Source organism: Leptonotus elevatus, chromosome 10 (genome assembly GCF_054856555.1).
Source record: "Leptonotus elevatus isolate MCC_2025b chromosome 10, RoL_Lele_1.0, whole genome shotgun sequence".
NCBI lineage: Eukaryota > Metazoa > Chordata > Actinopteri > Syngnathiformes > Syngnathidae > Leptonotus > Leptonotus elevatus.
In genome coordinates, this window is record NC_141248.1 from 5,518,946 (window position 1) to 5,540,530 (window position 21,585).

At 40.7% G+C, this 21,585-nt stretch overlaps 1 protein-coding gene across 5 annotated transcripts in view; it reads right to left on the bottom strand.

Moving 5' to 3' along the window:
* Window positions 1-4,706: 4,706 nt before the first annotated feature.
* magi1b (membrane associated guanylate kinase, WW and PDZ domain containing 1b) overlaps window positions 4,707-21,585 on the bottom strand; it is a 134,349-nt gene continuing 117,470 nt past the window's right edge. For 4 of the 5 annotated variants that reach the window (XM_086087780.1, XM_086087778.1, XM_086087777.1 and 1 more), the window contains 6 exons: window positions 19,889-20,092; window positions 15,116-15,209; window positions 13,977-14,064; window positions 13,192-13,335; window positions 9,442-9,580; window positions 4,707-6,541 (listed from right to left, as the gene is read on the bottom strand). In XM_086087780.1, the coding sequence (XP_085943906.1) occupies window positions 5,355-6,541; window positions 9,442-9,580; window positions 13,192-13,335; window positions 13,977-14,064; window positions 15,116-15,209; window positions 19,889-20,092 (1,856 nt within the window). In that variant the 3' untranslated portion in view covers window positions 4,707-5,354. The remainder of the gene's footprint in view (window positions 6,542-9,441; window positions 9,581-13,191; window positions 13,336-13,976; window positions 14,065-15,115; window positions 15,210-19,888; window positions 20,093-21,585) is intronic. The other variant, XM_086087779.1, reaches the window with a different exon arrangement.

Below are 21,585 nucleotides of genomic sequence, written 5' to 3' on the forward strand. Positions count from 1 at the left end.
ACCTCCATTGAGGCTAAACAAACCGATTTCGATCAGCTTCACTTTCATTAGCACTCACCTCTTGCGTCTCTTCTCTTCATTTTGTCACACGACGTGTAGGAAACAACAGGATGCAGGATACTTTCAGGTGGCTGAAAATTTATTGATTCCTTCTGACTTGGATTGGAACGATGACAAAGTCATATAAAGAGACCTAACAATGGAGGGCCATACAGACTTACTTAGTTGCTAATCTATGCAGTGGTAAACTCCAAGCTCCTAAGACTTGGTTGGTGCATCAGCAGTTCTTGGATGATGAACAACCAATATGTTATTAAAACGACACAATACATCTGTCGAGCAGCTTTCCAGTCCCACCGCGACAACATTAAAAAGGGTCACGAGGAGGGCAAACGGCAAAATTAAAGGAACACATCCACACTCTTCACACTTGCGCTGTCTCGCAGATGCTACGGGGTGTGAAAGCCATGACAAAGCGACGACAAGACTTAAAAACAGTTTCTGCCACAGACAGGCATTGTGAACTGCCATTCCATTTACAATTTAGAACATCCTTTTAGTGCCTTACCATGCACTGTGAAATTTGCATGTGCAGCATTGGAGATGACTGGAAATTACATCAGTTGCTCAGGGCTCAGGTAACGACCAATCACAGCTCAGCTCGCAAATGCCACATGAACATACTCAAAAAATAGGTGCGACATGAATGGTCATTACCTGAGCAACTGTGCTGTCATTTTCAGTTGTCAGAAAATGACAAAATGACCTCCTGAGATGATAAAAACTGGTGGATTTGGTTGGTTAAACCCCGTCAGACCCGCATTTTTTCTGCTGGGCAAAAAAAATATGTTTTCGTTTTTTTGTGTGCTGATTTTGACTCTTTTCCCACATAAAACATGGAAATTTTTTGAGGGGGTTATGTTGTGTTTTTAGTTGTTATAGTGTACGCCAGGATAATATGGCTGTAACGTGTTGTAAACTTACCAAGCTTATATGCAACATTTTTAACATGAACATCATGCAAATCAACTTGCGATTGTGATTAGTTAGTTAAGATCCAATCATGAACCAGAAGTGTTGACATCATTCAAATTATGCGTTTTATTGGTTTAGAGACACGAATATGTCATGTCCGCTGCAATCATCTTTGGGTCTAAAGGGGTTTTAATTCATATTCCGCAAATGCAATATTAATCAGAATACCGTGTTTAGACTAGTGGGGGCGCATAGAACGTAAATAAATGTTTTGACTCTATTTCCCCTTTCAAGTTTGACCCATAAAAGCTTGCACAATACAGATTTTTACCATGCATTGGAATTTATACCTATAATGTTTCTGGAAGGGAAAAAAAACACCACATGCTGCTGAACTTAAACCGTATTTATTTATTTTACTAACTATATTGCATATTTTATTACTAGTATGACAATGTGATGTGCTGGAGAAAAAACTAGGGCTGATTTGGAATAAGCGTAACCCCCCCCCCCCCCCAACTTAATCTAAAAGTTAACTTGCATTTAAATGTAATTGACTGAATATCGAAAATGCGTACAAAAAAGTATTGTAGACATTTGACCCTTGAACCACATTGCTCTCTCAGGGTGACAGGGTAAAAATAAAGATGTTTGTACGCAGGTCGACATGTGCAGCATCAGCATATAGAACATCCTCAAAAATGATGTTAACATTTCCAGCACACCTTTTTTCTGCTTTTCTCCCTCAGCCGCGTTTACACATCTGCACCTCTGAAGTATGAACCGGTCGCATCATCGTTGCCACGGCAACACGGGAGCCGAGAATCTCCAAGGTTGGTGCGAGAGCACCTGGAACCGAGCCGAGAGGAAAATGGAAGCTTAACCTGGTCGGCTGTCGCCTTTTCGGGGTCGGAATCTTGTTGCTAGTAGACTTTTCATTAGCGCGTCTGCCTCCTGCCAGAGGCCCATGTGATAAATTGTCACCACATTCTGGTTGTTAATCATCCTTGGGGTTGAACATGTAATGAAAAAATAGGTCTCTGCGTTTGATGACGAGGAGGAGCTGAGTGTGTTCTGATAAAGAGGGAGGGAGAGATTTAAAAAGAGGAAGAGTGCGCTGGAAAGCGAATTACATCCATTATTTAGGACTTGCTTCCACTTATGTGTGTTTGTGACTGTATGAAAGAGATGTGAATGTCCTTCCCTTTCTTATTGTGGGCCACAATCCTTATCACTCTGTGAAGGCAGGTATTAAAATCATTACAATAGGAAAATAATAATCAAATTGTCCAAAAATAACGTTAGCATCAAAAGGAGTGCATCCAGAAAAAGCTCTGAAATGTTTGCGTTTGAACATGACTTTTCATCTTAGCCGTCATTTCCTCTCATAAGGCCTGCACACATTGTGCCCAGAGGGAAATCTTGTGAGCGCAAGCTAGAATAAACTGCATTTGTGTCGCTTCTCCACAACACTACCGCAACATTAGGTATCAAAACGTCTACATAAGATAATAATGCTGAAATGTTTATTTTGTTACATGAGAGGATCAGAAACACCTCAGCACCACTGCAAAGTCACCGTGTACTAATCAGTAACAGTTGTAGACCATTTCTCCACAGGTTTTATTTTTTGTAAATTCCACTTGCAGGTAACTTTACCTAACCTTGCCAAAAAACAAAAACATTTCAGCAAAAGTAGCCTCTACACACCATTTTTGACAGGTTGTGTATTACTCTTTTTCCTTACGGTCCAAAATGAAAAGGAAAAATGGACATTGCAGAGATGAAGAGAAACAAATTGAGCGTGTCACAGAGAAAGTGCCAGAGGACCTGGTGGCACTGCTTTTCAGAGAGAGAGAAGAGAGACCTAGATGCCAATAATGTGCATGTCTCTTTAATTAAATTTAATTTATTAACAAAAAGCAACTCAGAGGAACACAACATTTCAGCAATAGGCCACTGTTGCAGGCTTGCTTGGTTTTGTGGTGTGGAAAGTTAAACTAATGTTAGCTTGAAGGAAGTGACAAAACTCATGCAGACATTAAAACCTGGTCTGGCAGGCTGTTATAATCCATAAAGTTACAGTCCATGGAGTTATGTCTTACCTTGTTACAGTGCAGTCTTGTTCATGGTATTTGATTCTTGCTAGTCCTGACCGTCTCTCATCTGGTGGATGATGGGAACGTCCGACTTGACTGGCTGGAAGTGCTACACGTGCTCAAAGTCTTTGCGCTATATGATAATAATATAATCCATATAATATTTGAGGAGAGAGGGGGCGGAGGACCGGACCGACGCGCTTCTACTACAAGGTATGATGGCATATGTTATGTGCGTCATGTATTCATACATTCATTATGGTGTACGTGGACTTTTTGGGTTATGTTCATCCATCCATTCATTATCAAAAACCGCTTATCCTCACCACATTTATAGAAACCATTTGTGATTGACATTTGAGGTGAGGAAATCTGGGTTGCCAAGACGGGGGCACTAGCTAGCAGCTAGGCTAAATACACTCCCTAGTTAAGATGCATATTGTCCAATAATTGCTTATTTTCATACACTATTACATGTATTTATTTTTTTAGCTTTGTGCTGCTGGGAAATGAAACTAGAGACCTCAAGGAGGCTATTTGTGGAGAAATCTCAAAATCGACTGTCAACCTGCTCTTTGACGGTCAAATACGCGAGTTGTTACTTTTTGACATGTGGACCTTTTTGCCAGAGCATTTCACATAGGCCTACATAAACTAGACCTGCTAACGTAGCTACAGAAAGTTGGAGGATTTTCTTTTTTTGATCAGAATAGAAGCGTTCTCCCAGTTCCAAATTCAAATTGGTACGGTCCCATCTTCTGCCCTCTTCATTTTAGCAAGAATGTTAGTGTGATTGACAGGCTGAATGCTGTGATCTAATATGTTCATGTTGCACCAGGTGCTAGCATGCTATTAAAAAAAGACCAAGTTCGGCTTCACAATAAAAGCCATTTACCGCCTCGTGCTTGGGCGAGTCCACTCTCCGGATTGCAAAAACTGAAACCAGCAATCAAATTCCGCAGTTTATACTTTCCATTTTTTCATTTTGTGAACTTTGTGGAGGTCTTCACCATCTCCCTCTTGTTATTTGAACAAAGCTTTGGTGACGGAGGAGGAAGAGTGTGAAGGGGGCTTAGACAAAGACAAAGAAATTGAGCAGCGAGAGGAAGTGAGGCCGACTGCACACACGTGATCTTAGATGTTGGATCAAGATGGAAGCTCTTTGCTTCAAAGGCTTTATCTCAACAAACACTTTGCGCTAACAATGTCATCATCCTCATTTCTTTGTCTTGTGTGCTCAAATGCAGACCTCAAAGTCCACCAAGTTGATATGTAATCTGACTTAAAGTACTCTCGTACATCTGGCAGAAAATTAGCTAAATACGTAATACAAAATACGTTAAAGATAAAGTTAGTTGTTAATAGATGATTGCTTCTTATCTGTGTATTTGATATGAAATGTGATTTTGAGGTTGTGTTTACAGGCACACGGCTAAAATAGATTCCTTATGAAGTAAAAATAGAAATAATTTCACAAACAGCAATTTGCTTTTTTGAAGAGCAGTCAGTAGGGCTACAGCGTCTTCAGATAAGGGTTGCACCTTATCTGTATAATGACGTGCTAATAGAATTGTGACCCCCCCCCCCCAAGCACCACCCAAAAGAAAAGAAAAAACAACCAAATTTTCACCATTTGTTGAATATATTATTTTATTTTAACATCACCATCATTATAGTTTAACTTTTAATTTCCCCTCCATTCATTTAAAATGATCAGCTCTGAATGTACACATACTGCAAACTGTCAAAAAATATACAAACAAATGCAGGCTTGTGCTATAGTCTGGTCAAATGTCTATAAAACAGTGGTATGGGGGTGGGGGGCTGAAAGAAAGTGCAAGATAGAAAGTGAGACAGAGAGAGACCAGTAAAGACATGCACTTCATAGGTAGGATCTTTGTGGAAAATTACAGACATTTCTTTTTTTCATCATGTGCAGCACAAAATGCCTGCTAAATATCAAATAAAACAAACAAATGGTTGTTAATGTAACTGTTAGGCACATCATTGTTTTTATGGTTTTATATTTGATGGAAAAGTCTGGATTATTCTAAATGTAGAATTATCAATTCAAATCAAGGGGAAAAGGCGGGGAAATCATACGATAAAAAAACAAGTGAACCACTGTCTTCCTTGTAACTCAACATTTGTTACATCAATTGATCAAATCTGCGTGCAAGTGTTGTGGTCTGCTGTGTGTACACAACTGCGCTTGATTTTCAAATAGCTTAATGGCAATGAATTATGCGTAGTGGCTGTGACTGGAAGGCTGCCGTCCAATCAGATGCTCAGGTCTCTGGGGCTGTCCTTATAGGTCTGCTTGGGCTCCGGCAGCACCGGCCTGGTGGAGCGACTGTTGTCGCTCTTCAGCGTGCTGTAGTACTCTCTCACTTTCGATGCCACAAAGTTGTCGTCATCCTCTTCGTCCTCAGAGTCTTCCCTTCTGGGGCTTCTGATCGGGGAGATGTCTCGTCCCAGGCTGCGGGTTCTGTACGGTTCTGGGGTTGATCCTCTGCTGGGGTAATTCCTGCCCCTGTCCGCCCTCTCGGGCGATCGCCCCCTCAGGAGCGAGCTGTACCGGTTGTACGCCAAGTCGGAGTCGGGTGTGCGCACTCGGGGCAGAGAGCCGTTCCTGTAGGTTGCGGGGTTGCGAGAAATGTCCCTTAGCAGGCTGTCCCCGCCGAAGGCTCTTTCCATGGTGGAAGCTCTCGTCAGGAGGCTGTCGTTTAGGATGGGACGATCCTCTCCGGCCTCCCTGTTGAGGCGGACCAGGGCGGGGGCTTCACGCAGGACGCTATCCTCAAAATCCAGGCTTGGTTCAGGAGACCTCGACGGCCCCTTCAATACCACCTCGGCGGCGGGCTTCTCGTTGCCGCGCTGCCTCGTTCCCTGCGGGGAGCCGTATCTGCGGTAGGGGTCGGGGGAGCGGCGGTGGTGTCGGGTGGGGGAGCGGTGGCGAGAGCGATGGGGCGACTTGTAGCGGGGAGGTGAGCGGTAAGGCGAGCGACGAGGTGAGCGTTGTTGGGAACGGTAAGGAGAGCGGTGGCGAGTGTGGTGACCGTGGTGCCTTTCGGGGGAGCGACCGTGGCGCCGTCCGCCGTGACGGCCGTCCAGCGCGTTCTCTGCACTGCGTGACCGTTTGTTACCCTTGTCAGGAGAGCGGTGGCGGCGGTGCCCGCTGTATTTTTCCTTTTCATCCTTCTTTTTCTTTAACAGATTGATCTTTCTGGGAGATTTTGTCCTTTTGTGTTTTCCTGTGCCGGTTTTCTTATGAGGAGAGCGATGGCGGTGACGTGAATGGTGCTTGCCGGTGCCCGAAGAGTGATGCGTCGTCTCTTTCCTGGTCCGGGATGAGATTTGGGGTTCTGGGTTGTAGCTTTGTTCCGACGGCTCATTGAAGGGCACGGAGCTCACTTCCGCAGCGTTTTGTAACCCTGAGGCTGTGCTGCTGTCGTTAGGGGTGCCGTCTGCAACACAGTGCGACATTCAGACCAGGCCGGGGTGCTCAAACATGCTTTCAAGCAACAGCTTATGACTTGTGAAACAACGACCATGCTGAATGAAAGCCATTCGGATGCAGTTACCAGCAAGGATGGCAAGTTGTTAGATGGCACAGCGGCAGATTGAAAGAAAGAAACGTTCAAAATCAGACGACAGTGGCACATCTGTAAAGCCGACGTTAACAAGAACAAACCTGCCCCCAGGTCTACTTGGGTTTCTCGTCTGGAAGCGCGCATGGCTGCCTGGTGGACATCAGTGCTAGTTTGTTGCTTGTTGAAGACACAGCTCGACTTCACCCACTAGCCATGCTCTGTCATGCACTACCATGATTCTGAAGACGCGATTCAAAGCAAGTTAGGATCTGAAAACTCGACGATTTTGCACAGGCCAGGGATGTAATGATTGAGAAGGTAATGTAGACTGTTGGACTGTGAACCTGTTACCACTCCCTATGCTACAAAAAACATGTTCTCACCAGAATGAGTAGGAAGTCCTATAAGATAGTGTCACTGTATTATGTTCTTGCTCCTAGTGGGCACTGTGCAACCCACCCATCTTTAGCTTCCTCATTTAATGGATAGCAGAATAAATGTACTCAACAGAGAGAATAAAAAATTTATAAGAATAAACTTGGTCCAAATAAATAAATAAATTGCAGTATATATTGTTTCAAAACAATTATATAAATACCTATTATAGTATAGAAAAGTAAGTATAAATACATACATACTGTACCTTAATACGGTACATACGGCACGCTTGTAAGCACGGGGCTCCTTTTTGGGATACTTTGAATAACAGAAGGGCACATTTGAACAACGAGATACGTTTCTGAGTGGAATGTGTGCTCGGGCATATTTACGAGGTCAGTTTTTTTGGTTAAATCAAAGTTCCCCCATATTACTGTATCTGTTTTTTCACTTCTCCATGTTGTTGTTTTTGACTTGGAGCGACATATAGTCCAAAAAATACTGTAGTCATTGCCGTTGCTTGGTTTTCACTAAAGATCTTCCACAATCCTTGTGAGAACAGGTTTCATTTGTGCAAAACCTATTACTGTCGCTTTAGCTTCTAAAGTACTGAGAACAACCTTTGTATCTGGCATTGTTACACAGACGAGAAAGGCTTTGGGTGCACAGCGAATAACGTGGCGGCAGTGCTGGCAATACATTGTGTGCGGATGGAGGATGGGGCTGGAGAGCACAGGCAGGTGATGCCACAGCACACAGACATCAGGATGGGGGAGCGGAGGACAGTTACAAACCGTGGTTTGATTTTGGAGGACAGAGGCCTCCCCCATCTTGTCATTTCTCAAACATGCAGTGAGATGGGGAGCCACCACCCCTGAAGGAAGACAACAGCCCAGCGCAATACCACACCCAGGAGGATAGAAAAGAGAAAGAGAAGTGGTTTTAGATCACTCAGACGAAACTTCAAGAAAGAAACATTATTGTCTATATTGATTTTCAATGGAAAAAAATGTTTATTTGACCAGCGAGTCATTCAGAATAAAGAGACAGTCCAGGAAGTTGCCCAAACCCTTCAGTGGAAACCAGCGTTTACAGAGAAAACACCCGCAAACAAGTTCGCACAGAAGCCCACACACACACGCACGCACAAAGCCACGAGCAAACATTTGGACACACAAGCAGCAAAAGACGTCACCCCTCTGCAAAAATGTGACACTCGTACGCACACCCCCACAACAACAGCATATGAAGCAGTTTTACATCACTGACAGGAATCAACAGAAACGAAAGCAAGGCTGTGAAAAAAGATTGTGCCGATGAAAAATTACAAAATTAAAAAACAAACAAAAGAATAAACAAATACAAGGTCACATGATGCCAGAGTTGTGCACGGAAAGACGAGCACATTTGTAGCGCAAATCAAATCACTTGTCAAGACAGGCAAACAAAGCGAAAGCCAAAAAACAAAAACAAAAAACTATACATTTGACATGACTATCAATAAAGACTGCTCAAACAATTTAAAAAAACTTCCATAAATATTATGGAACATAGACAAAAGGAAAACGATCCCATTTACACTGTTGACAGGTTCATGCAGAAATAGACTTTTATCCATTTATATGTGGCTTTGCTTCATGGCTCTGTACACAGAACAAAAATACTTGTAAAAATGCCTCTATTTGTTCATCTCTGTACAAAACTCGATATATTGGGAGCAACTTACTTTTCAATGTGGATGGGTGGAGTTCCTATTGTCACAGCTTTCAATGATATTAACAGTGGGTGCAAAACGATGGAATTAGTGAGTCATGTCAAGCATGGAAGTGAGGTTCTCTCTTTAGCCTTGCATTTTGGCTCCCACTTTAAAATCCTTAGTTCAGTAGCTTACATTCACCTTCAATAAATACCATAAATATTTTGTGACACGTACTGACAAAAGCTGTGTTCAAGAGTAACTCCCATTTTATTATGGGGATGCATTGGTCACGTTTTTTCCCCCTCTTCTCGTCAAGTTGAGTACGGGTTTGATGAGGAGCCAGCACAAAAAACATTTTCACTATAAGGTTATTCAAACCTTATAAACAGTTTGTCTGGTCACAGACCCGCCATCATTCTGGAAAGTCTCAGCAAAGAGTTTCTGCTTGAAGGTGAAAAGTGACAGTGGGATGACATGGAAAGTTTGGTGACAGCAGGACGGGCGACAGCACCCCAAAAATCCCAAAGCGCAAGCGTGACCTTCACCAGAAAGACACCAGACAACATCAACCCCGCCCCTCCCTGGGGGGTTTGTCCCATGGGTGGGCGACGTGGATAGAGACCCACCACCGTCCGTCGGCCGCTCGCTCAGGGTGTGAAGATGGGGGAAAATGGGATGTTTTCATAGATTGACCCACCATATTCGGGCACCGAGCCATCACCCCTTTTGAGCACCAGATGGACACGTCGGCCTCCGCTCTTAATGAGCTCGATGGCTCGGGAGTGCTTCATGCCCTTTGTGCTCTCGCCGTTGATTTCCAAGATTTCGTCGCCAACCTGGGGAGGTGGAAAGAGGATAAAAGGAGAATCAGGGGTGGGAAATTCAGAATCCATTTTCGATTAAGAATGATTTTTCATTCTATATTATTTGATTGACAATGATTTCTGCTTCAATTTATAAATTCGTCATGATCTACTCCAGTCTGGTTTGCATGACAAATGGAGACATTAAAAAAAAAATATATATATATATATATTTTTCCATTTACAAAGTCTTGAATTGTAAGGAAAGTGCCTTATCCCACAAAAACAGTGTGTGGACCACGTCTACTCTAAGTAGCTAGCTATAAATGTATCGCTTTTACAGTATATTCTGCCCTCCCTGAGCAGATTGACAGCAGATAGCGAGCAATCCCTCAAAAAGAGTCCAATGCTGGTATCCGTTTCACCCTTTTCCGTTTTGACCATATAAAGCAGTGATTTGCCTACTTGTATTTATTTGCATTACTCAACACAGGACAGTTCGTTATACCTGGCTCATAGCACATGCTGTCTACTTCACTTCCTTGAATGTGTTCCCTCACTCTAATCAGTCCCCCAAGCAACATGAACTCAAACTAACAATACTGTTGTTACAGCATCAAGCCGTTTACTACACTCCAGCTGAGGTTAACTGTAAATGTAAACACACAAAACAAAGAAAATTATACACAGTGCACAATTAAATGCAAATGCACTTTGTTTAGCTTGTTTCCCGAATGTAGCCAGCTCAAGGCTAACGCGCAATGGACAGCGCCATTGACTCGCTCATGCTAATTAGCGTGCTACTCGCGGCACTTTTATCACTCAAAAGAATGGGAATTCATACAAAACACGTCAGGAATGCATACAGAGAAGCATCTTAACATTACTCACTGGCATATGCTCTTCCTACGCTTCCAAAAAACAACTTTTTTTTATTGGCATAACTTGATAGTGACTTTTTTTTCTACTCTCTAAGGCCAAATAGTGTACAACATGAACAGCGCTCCCAATAAAGGTGCACACAAACAAGGGCAAGCCATTATAAAATAATTTAAATAAAACCGATTTTGAGACATTTAAAATCGATTCTGAATCGTACTAAATGAGGATGGTGATTTTTATGAGAATACATTTTTTTTGGGGCACACCCCTAATTAGAATACAAGCGAGTGGGAGGCAGGGAGGATAGGTGACGTAGTGTGACAAGCAGACGAGGTGTGAATCGGAGGAAGAGGAGGCAGCAACAGAATAACGTGGAGAGCAGCAGAAGGGGGAAGAACAGATACCAAGCTCAATAGAGACGTAGTGACAGAGGGAAGGAGAGAAACACTGAAGGTTACACATCCAATCTTCTAAACTTGCTTTGATTTTCTCTCCCAAAAACATCAGTTATAGTAAAACAGTTTGTCACAAATGTGATGCGGAGAGAAATAAGGGTAATAAAAACAGAAGATAACACTTTCTTCCTGCCAACTTCCTTCCCATGCCGTAATCTCAAAAAGCTAAAAGGGCCAAGGGAATTTCCTCAGAGGGACAAGAAAGTAGGGAATAGCAACTAGTGCAGTCAATCAAATAAAAGGTTGCACACAGTGTTTTAAAGATGGCAGCTCCAGATCGTAATTCATTAAATCTATGTATGTATGTATGTAGTTTGAGCCAGGCTGGCATGAGTTGAGTTTTGATACGATACGATACAATACGATACGATATACTTTTATTTTCCCCGTGCTGCTCTCACACGGGAACTGTTGGCTCCAGCCTGGGGCCAACAGTGTTCATGTTACATAGAACAGACTTTGCAGTAATTGGTGGCAACAAAAACAATTCATCATATTCACATGGACGTAAAATTGATTAAGCGACCTCTTTAACCTCTTTGATGACCAACATTAATTCATTAAACAGTGCCTAATAGCGTTATTTTTGGAATCGATTAATCTGTCTAATTGGATTCATTTTAATTTTGCATTAAAGTGTATTACAAAAGCATTTTTTCCCTGATTACTGTTTATTAACCAATAACCAGGCGGTTATTTCGTACTTCATATTCGTATAGTGATTAAAAAAAGGGGGATTTATGTTTATGTTACCGTTTGGTCACAGATGTTTGCAAATGTCTTATTTTGATTAAACACAGACAATAGTCATTCTTCTTTCATGCAGGACAACAGAAATCATTCAACAATTACTGTCGATATGCTGAAATCAGAGGATTTGGACAATTTTAAATTAAAGAAATGGCTCCAAACGATCACTTGATTATTAAAATAGTCATTGACTAATTTGACAATTGATTATTTGTTGATTAATTGATTAATTTTAACAGCTCTAATGCCTAATATGAATCCAGTTTGAAAATATTAACACTTGATATTGGCATAGAAATCGTCTCTTCGGTCACTTCATTAGGTACACCAACACATTTCAATTATATTCAGCACTAATATTTAGGAATGGGCAAGCATTGATATCGTGTATTGGTTTCGGGCCTTTACTGTATTCGCAATGGTGGCCGATACCAGCATCAGCTGCCCTCTTGTGGCCATTTTACAATTAGGAACTAGAAATTACAAAACAGAAGAACATAAAATTGCCATTAACTCATTCACTGCCAATGACGACTATAGACGTAAAAAAATCATTATAACTATTTCTATTAGTTTCACTCCCCCACCCCCCATTTTTAATAACAAGAGTATGAAAACCTAGATTTTTTTATTGTACATTTAGAACAGATATAAAATTTGTGATTAGTTAACTATTGAATTCATGCGATTAATTACTTACTATTAATTAATTAAAAAATGGAATCGTCTGACGCCCCTAATTTTTAATTAATTGTTTGTTTGTTTTTTGTTATTAGGGGCATAAGGCGATTAAAATTCTTAATTGTAATTAATCACATAACTTCACTAGTTAATCACAAATTTTATATCTGTTCTAAATGCACAATACTTTTTTTCTAGGTTTTCACACTCTTGTTAACAAAAGTGGAAAAAAATGTGAAACTAACAGAAATAGTTCAAATGATTTTTTTACGCCTATAGCCGTCAATGGCAGTGAATGAGTTAATTTAATGCCACTTTAAGGAAAATTGCCATAATGAGATAACGTACTAATGGTCTGAAAATAAAGTGGTATTGAACATCCCTACTAATATTTGGTTAATATCAAGAGCTATTGATACCCAAGAGGGACGACATATACCGCTCTCGGTATGATGCATTTGCATTTCGCTTCCCTGCCACAGAAAACTACCATTAACAATTTTGAACTAATCTCTTGTGACAGGTTTTGTGTTGTGGCTGATAATACAAAAATGCATTGTATAATAAAACAACACAATCAGCCACAAAAAAAAAAAAAAATCGATTACCTGTTTTTTAAATCTTTTGGGGTCTGTAAATTGTTCAGAAGACGCAGTTTAATAATACTCACTATAAAATTCATATTGACCTAAAGTACAGAATTGTCAATTGTGGAAAAGATTGGTGCCTTCACTGACCATCATGAGACATCCATACACTCTTGATAATACCAACACAATGTTCCACCTGTCAGGATTTCTTCTTCTAATGCTAATAAATAGATTTAGTGATGAACACAATGTTGCGATTATTTGTGCTTTTGTATGAAGTCCATACCCTCATTTTCCCGTTGCGGACAGCTGCTCCATCTTCCGCTAGTCTCAGTACGTAAAGGTCCATGTTGTATTCCCTGCCTCCCCGCAGACTGAAGCCAAAGCCTTTGCTATCTCTCTCCAGGTCGGCGGAGTAAAACTCTGAATCCTAATAGAGGCAGACCAAGCATACACACAAAGGGGAAAAACAAAGTTGCATCAAGGTCACTTTTGTGAATCAGATATAAATGCATGCGCTTTTTCTTTCAGCTGCATGGAACAAAGACCACCCTGGCTCCGTCAAGTCACACCTGTATGTATGCTGTGTGTACATGCATACATCAGGTGTAAGGATTGTGAATAATTGATGCGCTGAGCTGAAGGCGGAGACGCAGAGTGGTGTCGCAGTGCAATGCAAGGACAGGCAGACAGCTCCTCTCGTCCTCGCACCTTCCTAAGCTTCTCTGCTGAGCGATCAATGCTATCTGGAGGAGCCATCTCCACGTAGAGCCACATTAATTCAGCAGGGTACATGGCAGACGCAGGGGTTACTTTGAAAGCAGGCAGGATTTTCTTAATGTATAAAAAAAAAAAAAAAACTGATAATGCCGACAGGAGAAATACCAAAGTAAATAAAAATACATCTTGTTTGTCCTTGGATTGGGAAGTAGAGGGATTAGTCACTGCACTGATGCTTAGAGGACAAACAAGTTGTGCGGCTAGTAAAAGCTCCATGGACATGCATGGTGATATTAGTACGTTCCAGGGTGTTGGATGGACAGATGGACGGACAGTGGTTTCATTTCTTACCTGGGCGGAGACTTGCGTTGGAAGCTGAGGGGGAGGCGCTTGAGGGGCTTTAAAGTCAAAGGACTCCTGTTTTGGTTTGGTATTGTTTCTGAAACAAATATTGCAAACATGAATTCAAAGTGTGCTTAGTTCTGATGGTATAAGATAGCCAATCACAACATGATGAGACGTGTGTTCGTTTTCGTTGGCGAGACGAGACTGGATGAAAATGTTCTGCTTTTTTGATAAGGTCATTCTGTTTTCTTAACAATGTTAAATTACATAAAACACATTATGAGCATTTGTTAAAATACTTTTTTCCCCCCCGAAAACCTGAACTTAACACCATTACATATAGAAATGACTCAAATGTAACTAAAACCAATAAGCAATTTCTTATTAAAAAAAACTAAACAGAATGGCGGCCAAAACCAACACTGGTACACATACATAACACAAACTTTGGTATTAAAAAAATAAAAACAAAAAAAAGCCCAAACAAACAACAACAAAAGTCACATGCTTATATAATCTTATTTTTTGTTTTTGATGTTGTTGTTGTTGCATTTTTCCAGATAGAGGTCTTGGCCAGATTGCAAAGGCGGCGCTGATGTTGTGGCCAATAGGTGATATTTTCTCAATGGCATTGTATACAATTAAGGAAATCAAATTATTATTCATTCCCTAGTCAGTTTAATTTTTTGGGTCCATTTTTAATTGTTGAAAGTGTAAATTTGATCTGGAAAGCAGACGGTTACATATATTCTGAATATTTGCCATTTTGCCAGTTTTACATTTTGACCATTATTCATCCGAACCGTTAAGCGGATAAACAATCTAAATAATGGATGGATGGACAATTATTCATATCCCTGAGAATTTTGATCAAACAATCTTTTGTACTGAAATCTCAAGATAACATTTTGGCTGTGCATGTAATAAGAAAGTATGACTTATTTTGGACATAGTACTAAAACTGAATTAAAAAGACTCAATATTTTATTAAATTTGCAGCAAAAATATACCCATTCACAAAATGGTGTTTTCTATTTGTCCAGTAAAACACGTTTTCATGTATACTTTAATAAATAAAATGAATTTCATCCAACATATTTTTCACATGTAAAGTCTTGATTCTGCGATCCCACGTTGGCATTTACCTGGCCTCTGGTGCTGCCTGTTGCTGGGCTGTGTGAGTGGTGGTTATAGTGGCAATCTTCTCCGCATTGGTTAATAAAGATGCATTTGATGATTCTGAAGGTGACAGAAAAGCCCGTTTGTAAGAGGAAGCTGCAATGTGTTGAGAAATAAATAGCAAACAATAGCTGTTGATTAAAGTTAGTTTCTTTTTATTTTTTTACTACAATGAGAGCAACAGCATTGACCCCCGACACAGAAGAAAGTTGATTGTTTCTAGTAAGCAGAGTAATATAACGCGTTTATTTATTTTGTCAAGCTGTTTTATCTGCAAGAGGCATATGTCTTACACCCAAACACTTTGTGCCAAGCTGTGATTGATAAAACAAAAAACATGTACTTGTAGCCTTAGGAGACATTGACGCTTTTGCATTTTTTGCCTGTTATCGTGCCACAGCTTCAAACCCAGAATGTTATCAGTGAATCAGAAAGAGTTTCAACTGCAAAAAACAGGGGACCACATCATTACTCTTGCTACAAGAACAATGTAATCTTAATCAGGTGTCTACAGGTACCCTATGATTGGAATTCTTTCTTGCTCACTTCACAGATCCCGACTCGGCGTCACTCTCATTTCTTTCTTTCGCTTCAGTGTTCATGTCCACTTCACAACTTGTTGCTTGAACTTGTCCCCACATTCAAAATGTATAAGAGAGGATGAATGGTTCTGTTTAGGACTTAGCACCAAAGCGCCCAATACACTATTTACCAGCATGTACAGCAAAAGCGGCTACTCTCTGATAAATGGCCGTTTGCTGTATAAAGCCTTTTCCATCTGTTCAGTGGTATCTTCTTCTGTTCTGCTGCCTCCCTTCATTTAGCTCTCGCCCAGCTGCTTTCTGTCCGGAAATTAATTGAATAAGCTCTCGCCGCCATCTTTTTCCACTCGTCTGACTACATTTCATACTCCACAGCACATTGTTCAAGCTGCCTCTTTCAGATATATACTCCACCTTGACAGCGTGGATTGACTAAGACAAAAATATCTGCTCCGGCGTTACACAGAGGAGGTTTTCAACCGGGGGGTGGTGCCCCGGTGCTGCTGCGGCCTGGGGGGCCCTGGGGGGGCTGTGCTTGCCTCTTCGGGCCAAGGTCGAAGGCTCCCTCCTTTGGTGGAGGTTCTCATGATCCACCACACCAGCATATGCTGAAATTCAAACTGAATTTGCTTCTCCCACTGGTCGCTGAATGAGTGGAGGCTGGTGTTTGTGGATCTCACTCCGCTTCATCTATCCATCCTTCATTTCTTTAGTCTTTCCTCTGGTCTCTTGAGGTTTCCCTAATCTGTTGGAATTTAAATGTTTCTGGGGTTGGTGAAAGATTCTGGTTTTGTAACTGTGTGTGGTAGGTGGTGTCTTCTTGGTGCTAGATTTCACTTCATCTGTCTTTCCTTTGATCCTTCCTCTGGTCTCCTGACAACTTTACAACTCTGAAGTATCCGTTTAAAGTGAAGGGTATGGGATTTTTAACAGGTAGTGTTAATTTTATCCGCCATATTTAAAATTTTGTCTCAGTTTTAGTCCAGTTTCAATCACGCTTGTTAGTTTTTAACATAGTTAGTCAACCTTATGCCAATTTTATTTAGTCCATTTGTAGTCAACTATAAATATAGTATTTTAGTCTTTAGTCCAAGAAAACATAATTTTATTCATCCAGTTTTTAGTTAACAAAAACTGTCAAAGTTTTAGTCAGGACAATCATTTTACCCCTATATATATTTTTATCAGCAGATAATGTTGAACATTTCGGAAACTCACATTGAATTTTCTCTCATCTTTTTGATGAGAAACAACTTGACCATTATTGTTAGAACGTTATAGCCGTTGGATTTATGTTACGTTATAACAATAATTTACTTTTTTTTTTTTTAACCTTTCACCCTGAATCCACCTCTTGTTTGTCCGATGTGTTTGTGCACGTAGTACTCCCTAGCTGCAGACATGACAGTGTCACAGTGACGGATTAGCAGAGACTTTTTTTTTTTACAAAATCATGTGATTTTTGTCTCGTTTTAGTTCATGAGCTAAAATGTCTATAGATTTTAGTCCAGTTTTTATTAAGTGAAGTACATTTTCGTCTCCTCTTCATTAGCCAACAAAAATGCATACTGATTTAGTCCCAGTTTATTAGTGAGGGTTTTAGTCTAGTCTAGTTTTTAGTCCGGTGAAAAATGTGTGTTGACGAAATTAGTTTTGTATTATTTTATTTTTGTTTAGTTTTCATTGACGAAAATAACACTATTAACAGGTTTCAGGTGAATTAAAGAGCACAAACACGCACGCATGCAAAAAAAAGAGAGAGAGAGCGATGATGATATGTTAACTCGGGGAAAGCTGCCGAACGAATAATACTGAGCTCTCAGAAAAAAAGAAGAAAAAAAAAGAAATGTTGGACTTCTGAAAAAAAAGGGACAAAATATGAGAAGAAAAAGAGGAATATGAGCAAACAAGGAGACAGGGAGTGGAGAAGGTATGTTGTTCTTACAAGCATCTTATTGTTTATAGAAATAAACAATATGATTGTATCTGAAGAGGCATGCTGGAAAACAAAACTGTGCCTGGTCTACATCGTAAGTCTTAGTTAGCTGCAGAGTCTTTAATGGCGATACTACGGTCGGTGGTCACTGTGCACCAGTAGAGTCCAAGCCATCGACTCATAAGTCAGTGTCAGTGAGAACGATCCCAAACTCGCTTATCTCAGTGGAGTCTCTTTGCTCTGCTATTTATTCCCGTCAGAAAGTTAAGCGAACTGAACAACAACAATAGGCCTGTTCAGCCATGTGGAAACACAGGCAGAGAATTTAGAAACACAAGCCACAATCTTCTCCCGACTCTCTTTATGTCTCTGGTGTCAGTCTCCACATCAACGGCAAACTTTTCGAAATGTGTGCAGCTATTTCCCCTCACGCTTGGCTCTCACTTGCTCGTCTCCTTGGCAGAGCAATTTTGGCTCACTGTTCTTAACAGCCCATCAGCGGGCCAAAAAAACTTCACCCATTAGAAATGAGCTGGAAGTGAGTGGCGAGTAGACAAATAGCTCCAATTTCTACCAGTGCACAGATTGACAGGGACTATTGGCTTCCTTGCGCACACAAATACTCAAACAATATTTGTATAGCATGCCAGATTCATCTGTCAGTGCAAATCGAAGAGAACGACACGTACACAATCCATCAACTTTCCATAAAAAAGAAATACAGCCACCATAAAATAGATAAATAAAGGTGTTTGGATGAAGCTCATGTTCATCACATTTATTATGAGCCAATCAGATCAACACGTATGGCCAAGAGAAACTACGCAATTAGTGTCGACTGGGAGACATATTTATGACTGCTGATCTTTGCTTCACTTTGAGTTAAGTTCTGATAAAACTGTTGCTATGGCAGCATCATGCAGTTCACTCTCGCTCCCGTGGCACAGACGCTAATATCCGTCTTTCCATAAATTAGGTATTATTAGTAAGTCTCTCCATAAAATCCAACTGGTCCAAAACTCTGCCGCCTGCATCATCACACGGACGAGACATACCACTACGAGAACTCAACTTAAGTAGTCAACGATCCCAAGTACCGATACCTCTAGTACTTATTATGATACATAAAAGTTCCTCCAAAAATGAGGAGATATAATTTTAAAGAAGACCTATATATATCAATATAGCATTTTCCCTTCAAATTGCAGGAAATCAAAGACCGGGAACAGGTTAGAAAAGCCAAACTGTTACTGGTGATGAAACATCATCTTGGTCTTCTTACATTAATGACATTATGTCTAAAATGAGCAGAAATATATCCAATATTAGGAGGAGTACCTATTTGCTGAATGAAACGATAATGAGTTAATGAATTAAATCTTTAGTCTTGTCTCATCTGGACTACTGCAAATTTCAAATGACTCAAAATAGAGGGGCTCGCTGGCTCTCCGCTGTTAAATTAGATATAGTATTGACAACATGCATGTGAGGATGTCCTGCATGATGGTGGATGTTTGACTGGCATGCAGACATATTTTGTTTTTCAGAAATATCTAGATTTCAGGTAAGCCTGGTTTCTTGTTTGCACAACTATGATCAACCACTGAAAGGCATGGCACTATGACGCCAGACCGGGCCTGAGTAATCTATTGACTCTGCCTATTCCCAGAACTATAATGCACTTAAAAGAACAGTCATGTTTAGAGCAGTTTCATGCTGGAACCATCTTCCCCCTTACCGGCTTTTTATGCTTAAAACATTAAGCTTCAAAAGCGAATTTAAAAAAGTAATAATTGGAAAAGAACTCATGAATGATGCTATATAACCTTGTATAGAAATGGATTATGTGCTGCTTTTGATTTTGTAAAGATTATTGCTTTATTTGTCTGTATTTTCTGTGAGGGAGCCCCGGGAATAAAAGATCATAAACAATACCAGCGTAATGTCACCCACTCAAGCAGGCTTTCACACTTGCTATACATTTCCAGGTTTGGCAGCGAGCAAACGAGACCCGACCAAATGTCCGCCCGCCCGCTGCCAATCCAAACAAATGTAATATATTGCAATCACTGCTTTGTCAATCAGATGTTTTGTGGGACACACCGAGGGCACACTTACCTGCACTCACTTCACTACACATTCAAAAAGCAGTGCAAAAAGGTGACTAGTGGCTAGAGAGTGATTGTGAACACAGCCCTGGTTAAATACTGATTTAAGATGTCATGGCTGCCTGAAAATGCTAAACAGCTGTTTCTACTCACCGTCTCCAGGAATGATGCGAAGCGTTACAGTGTTCCCGGCCTCCTTGATGAGGTTGACAATGTCTGAGTGAGACTTGTTGGTGATGGAGCACGAGTTCACTGCCAGGATGCGATCTCCGACCTTCAACTTCCCACATCGGTCTGCGGGGCTTCCCTCAATGATCCGCCCTATTTTGTGAGGCATGGCCACACATGCATTGCCAGCTATGGTCACCGATGACATGATGTGACGCACATATCCGAGTGTGTGTATGAATTATTGTAGTGGAATTTGGTGGAGGGGGAAAAGAAGATTGGTGGGAAACAAGGAAGGAAGCAGAGACAGAGAAAAAAAAGGTTAAGCGTTAATTCACCGGCAGCCAAGAGTAAAGCCAAAGACACAGAGGAGTTGATTAGAAAACTAGCAAAGCAGAATGCAATTGGCCAAGACAGGAAAATATGATCTGCTAATAAACCTTTCATATTTACGGAAGAGGATTCTGACTTTCTGACTTCCCCCCACAATTCCTAGCTCTACGTCACAAAGTCAGAATTCTGAGATTAAAGTGGGAATTCTCACATTCTAAAATCTGAATTCTGAGAGTAAAGTCAGAATCCTGTCAACCTTTTTTTTTTTTCACTAGCCCTAATCCTCTTCCATACATCTTAGTTTCCCCTATCGCCTTTCAAAACTCACGTTTATTTTACGTGTCCTTGCACCTAAATTCTAAAATTGTTTTTTTTTTTTCATGAATCTCTCCCTGCGGTCAAAATGTGATCATGAGAAAAACAAATGTCGTCTGCATCGTGGAGAGTCTCACCTGCACGACGCAGGAGATGACAAACATACATCAGAGTTAAAATCTTCCCAAATGCCTCAAGGGCTCCCTGTCTCCCTTTTCACACTGAGGTCTGACAGCTGTCACTCCAAAGTGCGCTAACTGTATCACTTTTCATCAATACCTTCTCAACCACCATCTACATTTTTAGCCTGAAAAAAAAAAACTTATGCTGCAAAATGTCAAGTCACTTCAACGGAGAAAGACGCTCTATGTAAATTGAGATTCAGAAAGGTTTGTTTAGACCTGCGGGAACGATTTACGGTGGTCCCTGACAAAATTTGCTCCCACATGTTTCCATTAGATTTTACATGTCTTTTACTAGGAGATAAAGCTTTTCTACTGGCCAGTGAAATGAAGCTTTGCTTCTTTGTGAGCCAAATGTGAAGAGCTATGCAGTTTTTCAGTCCACCCACACAGAAAGAAGGCAAGCATAGAGAGCAGTAAAATACCTAAGTGGCGTAGACAGGAAATTATGACAAAAGGGCCAAGAGTGTGTTGCATAAAAAAAATACACAACTAGCTTACAAAAAAAAGTGAAGTATGACCCAAAATGCTACCTGTCTGCACTCTGCACTGTAGCTAGTAACAAGTAAGAGCTTGTCGAGCCAATAACGTACGTATTTTGCTTAGACAAGTAACCTTAACTCAGACAAGGGGAAGAAAATTGATGGATGGACAGTACTTCTGATTATGTTGTCATTGTCACTTGTATGTGGAGCTATTTAAGTTGGGCTGAATAATACAAGTGTCTTATATAAGGCACACTTCACTTGTGATCAATTATGAAGGCCGTGTGTGAATAAAGCAGCAGCTGCCAGCAAAGAAAAGGTTTCCTAGTTTGACTCATACAAGACTAAAAGATGAACCACTTCTTTG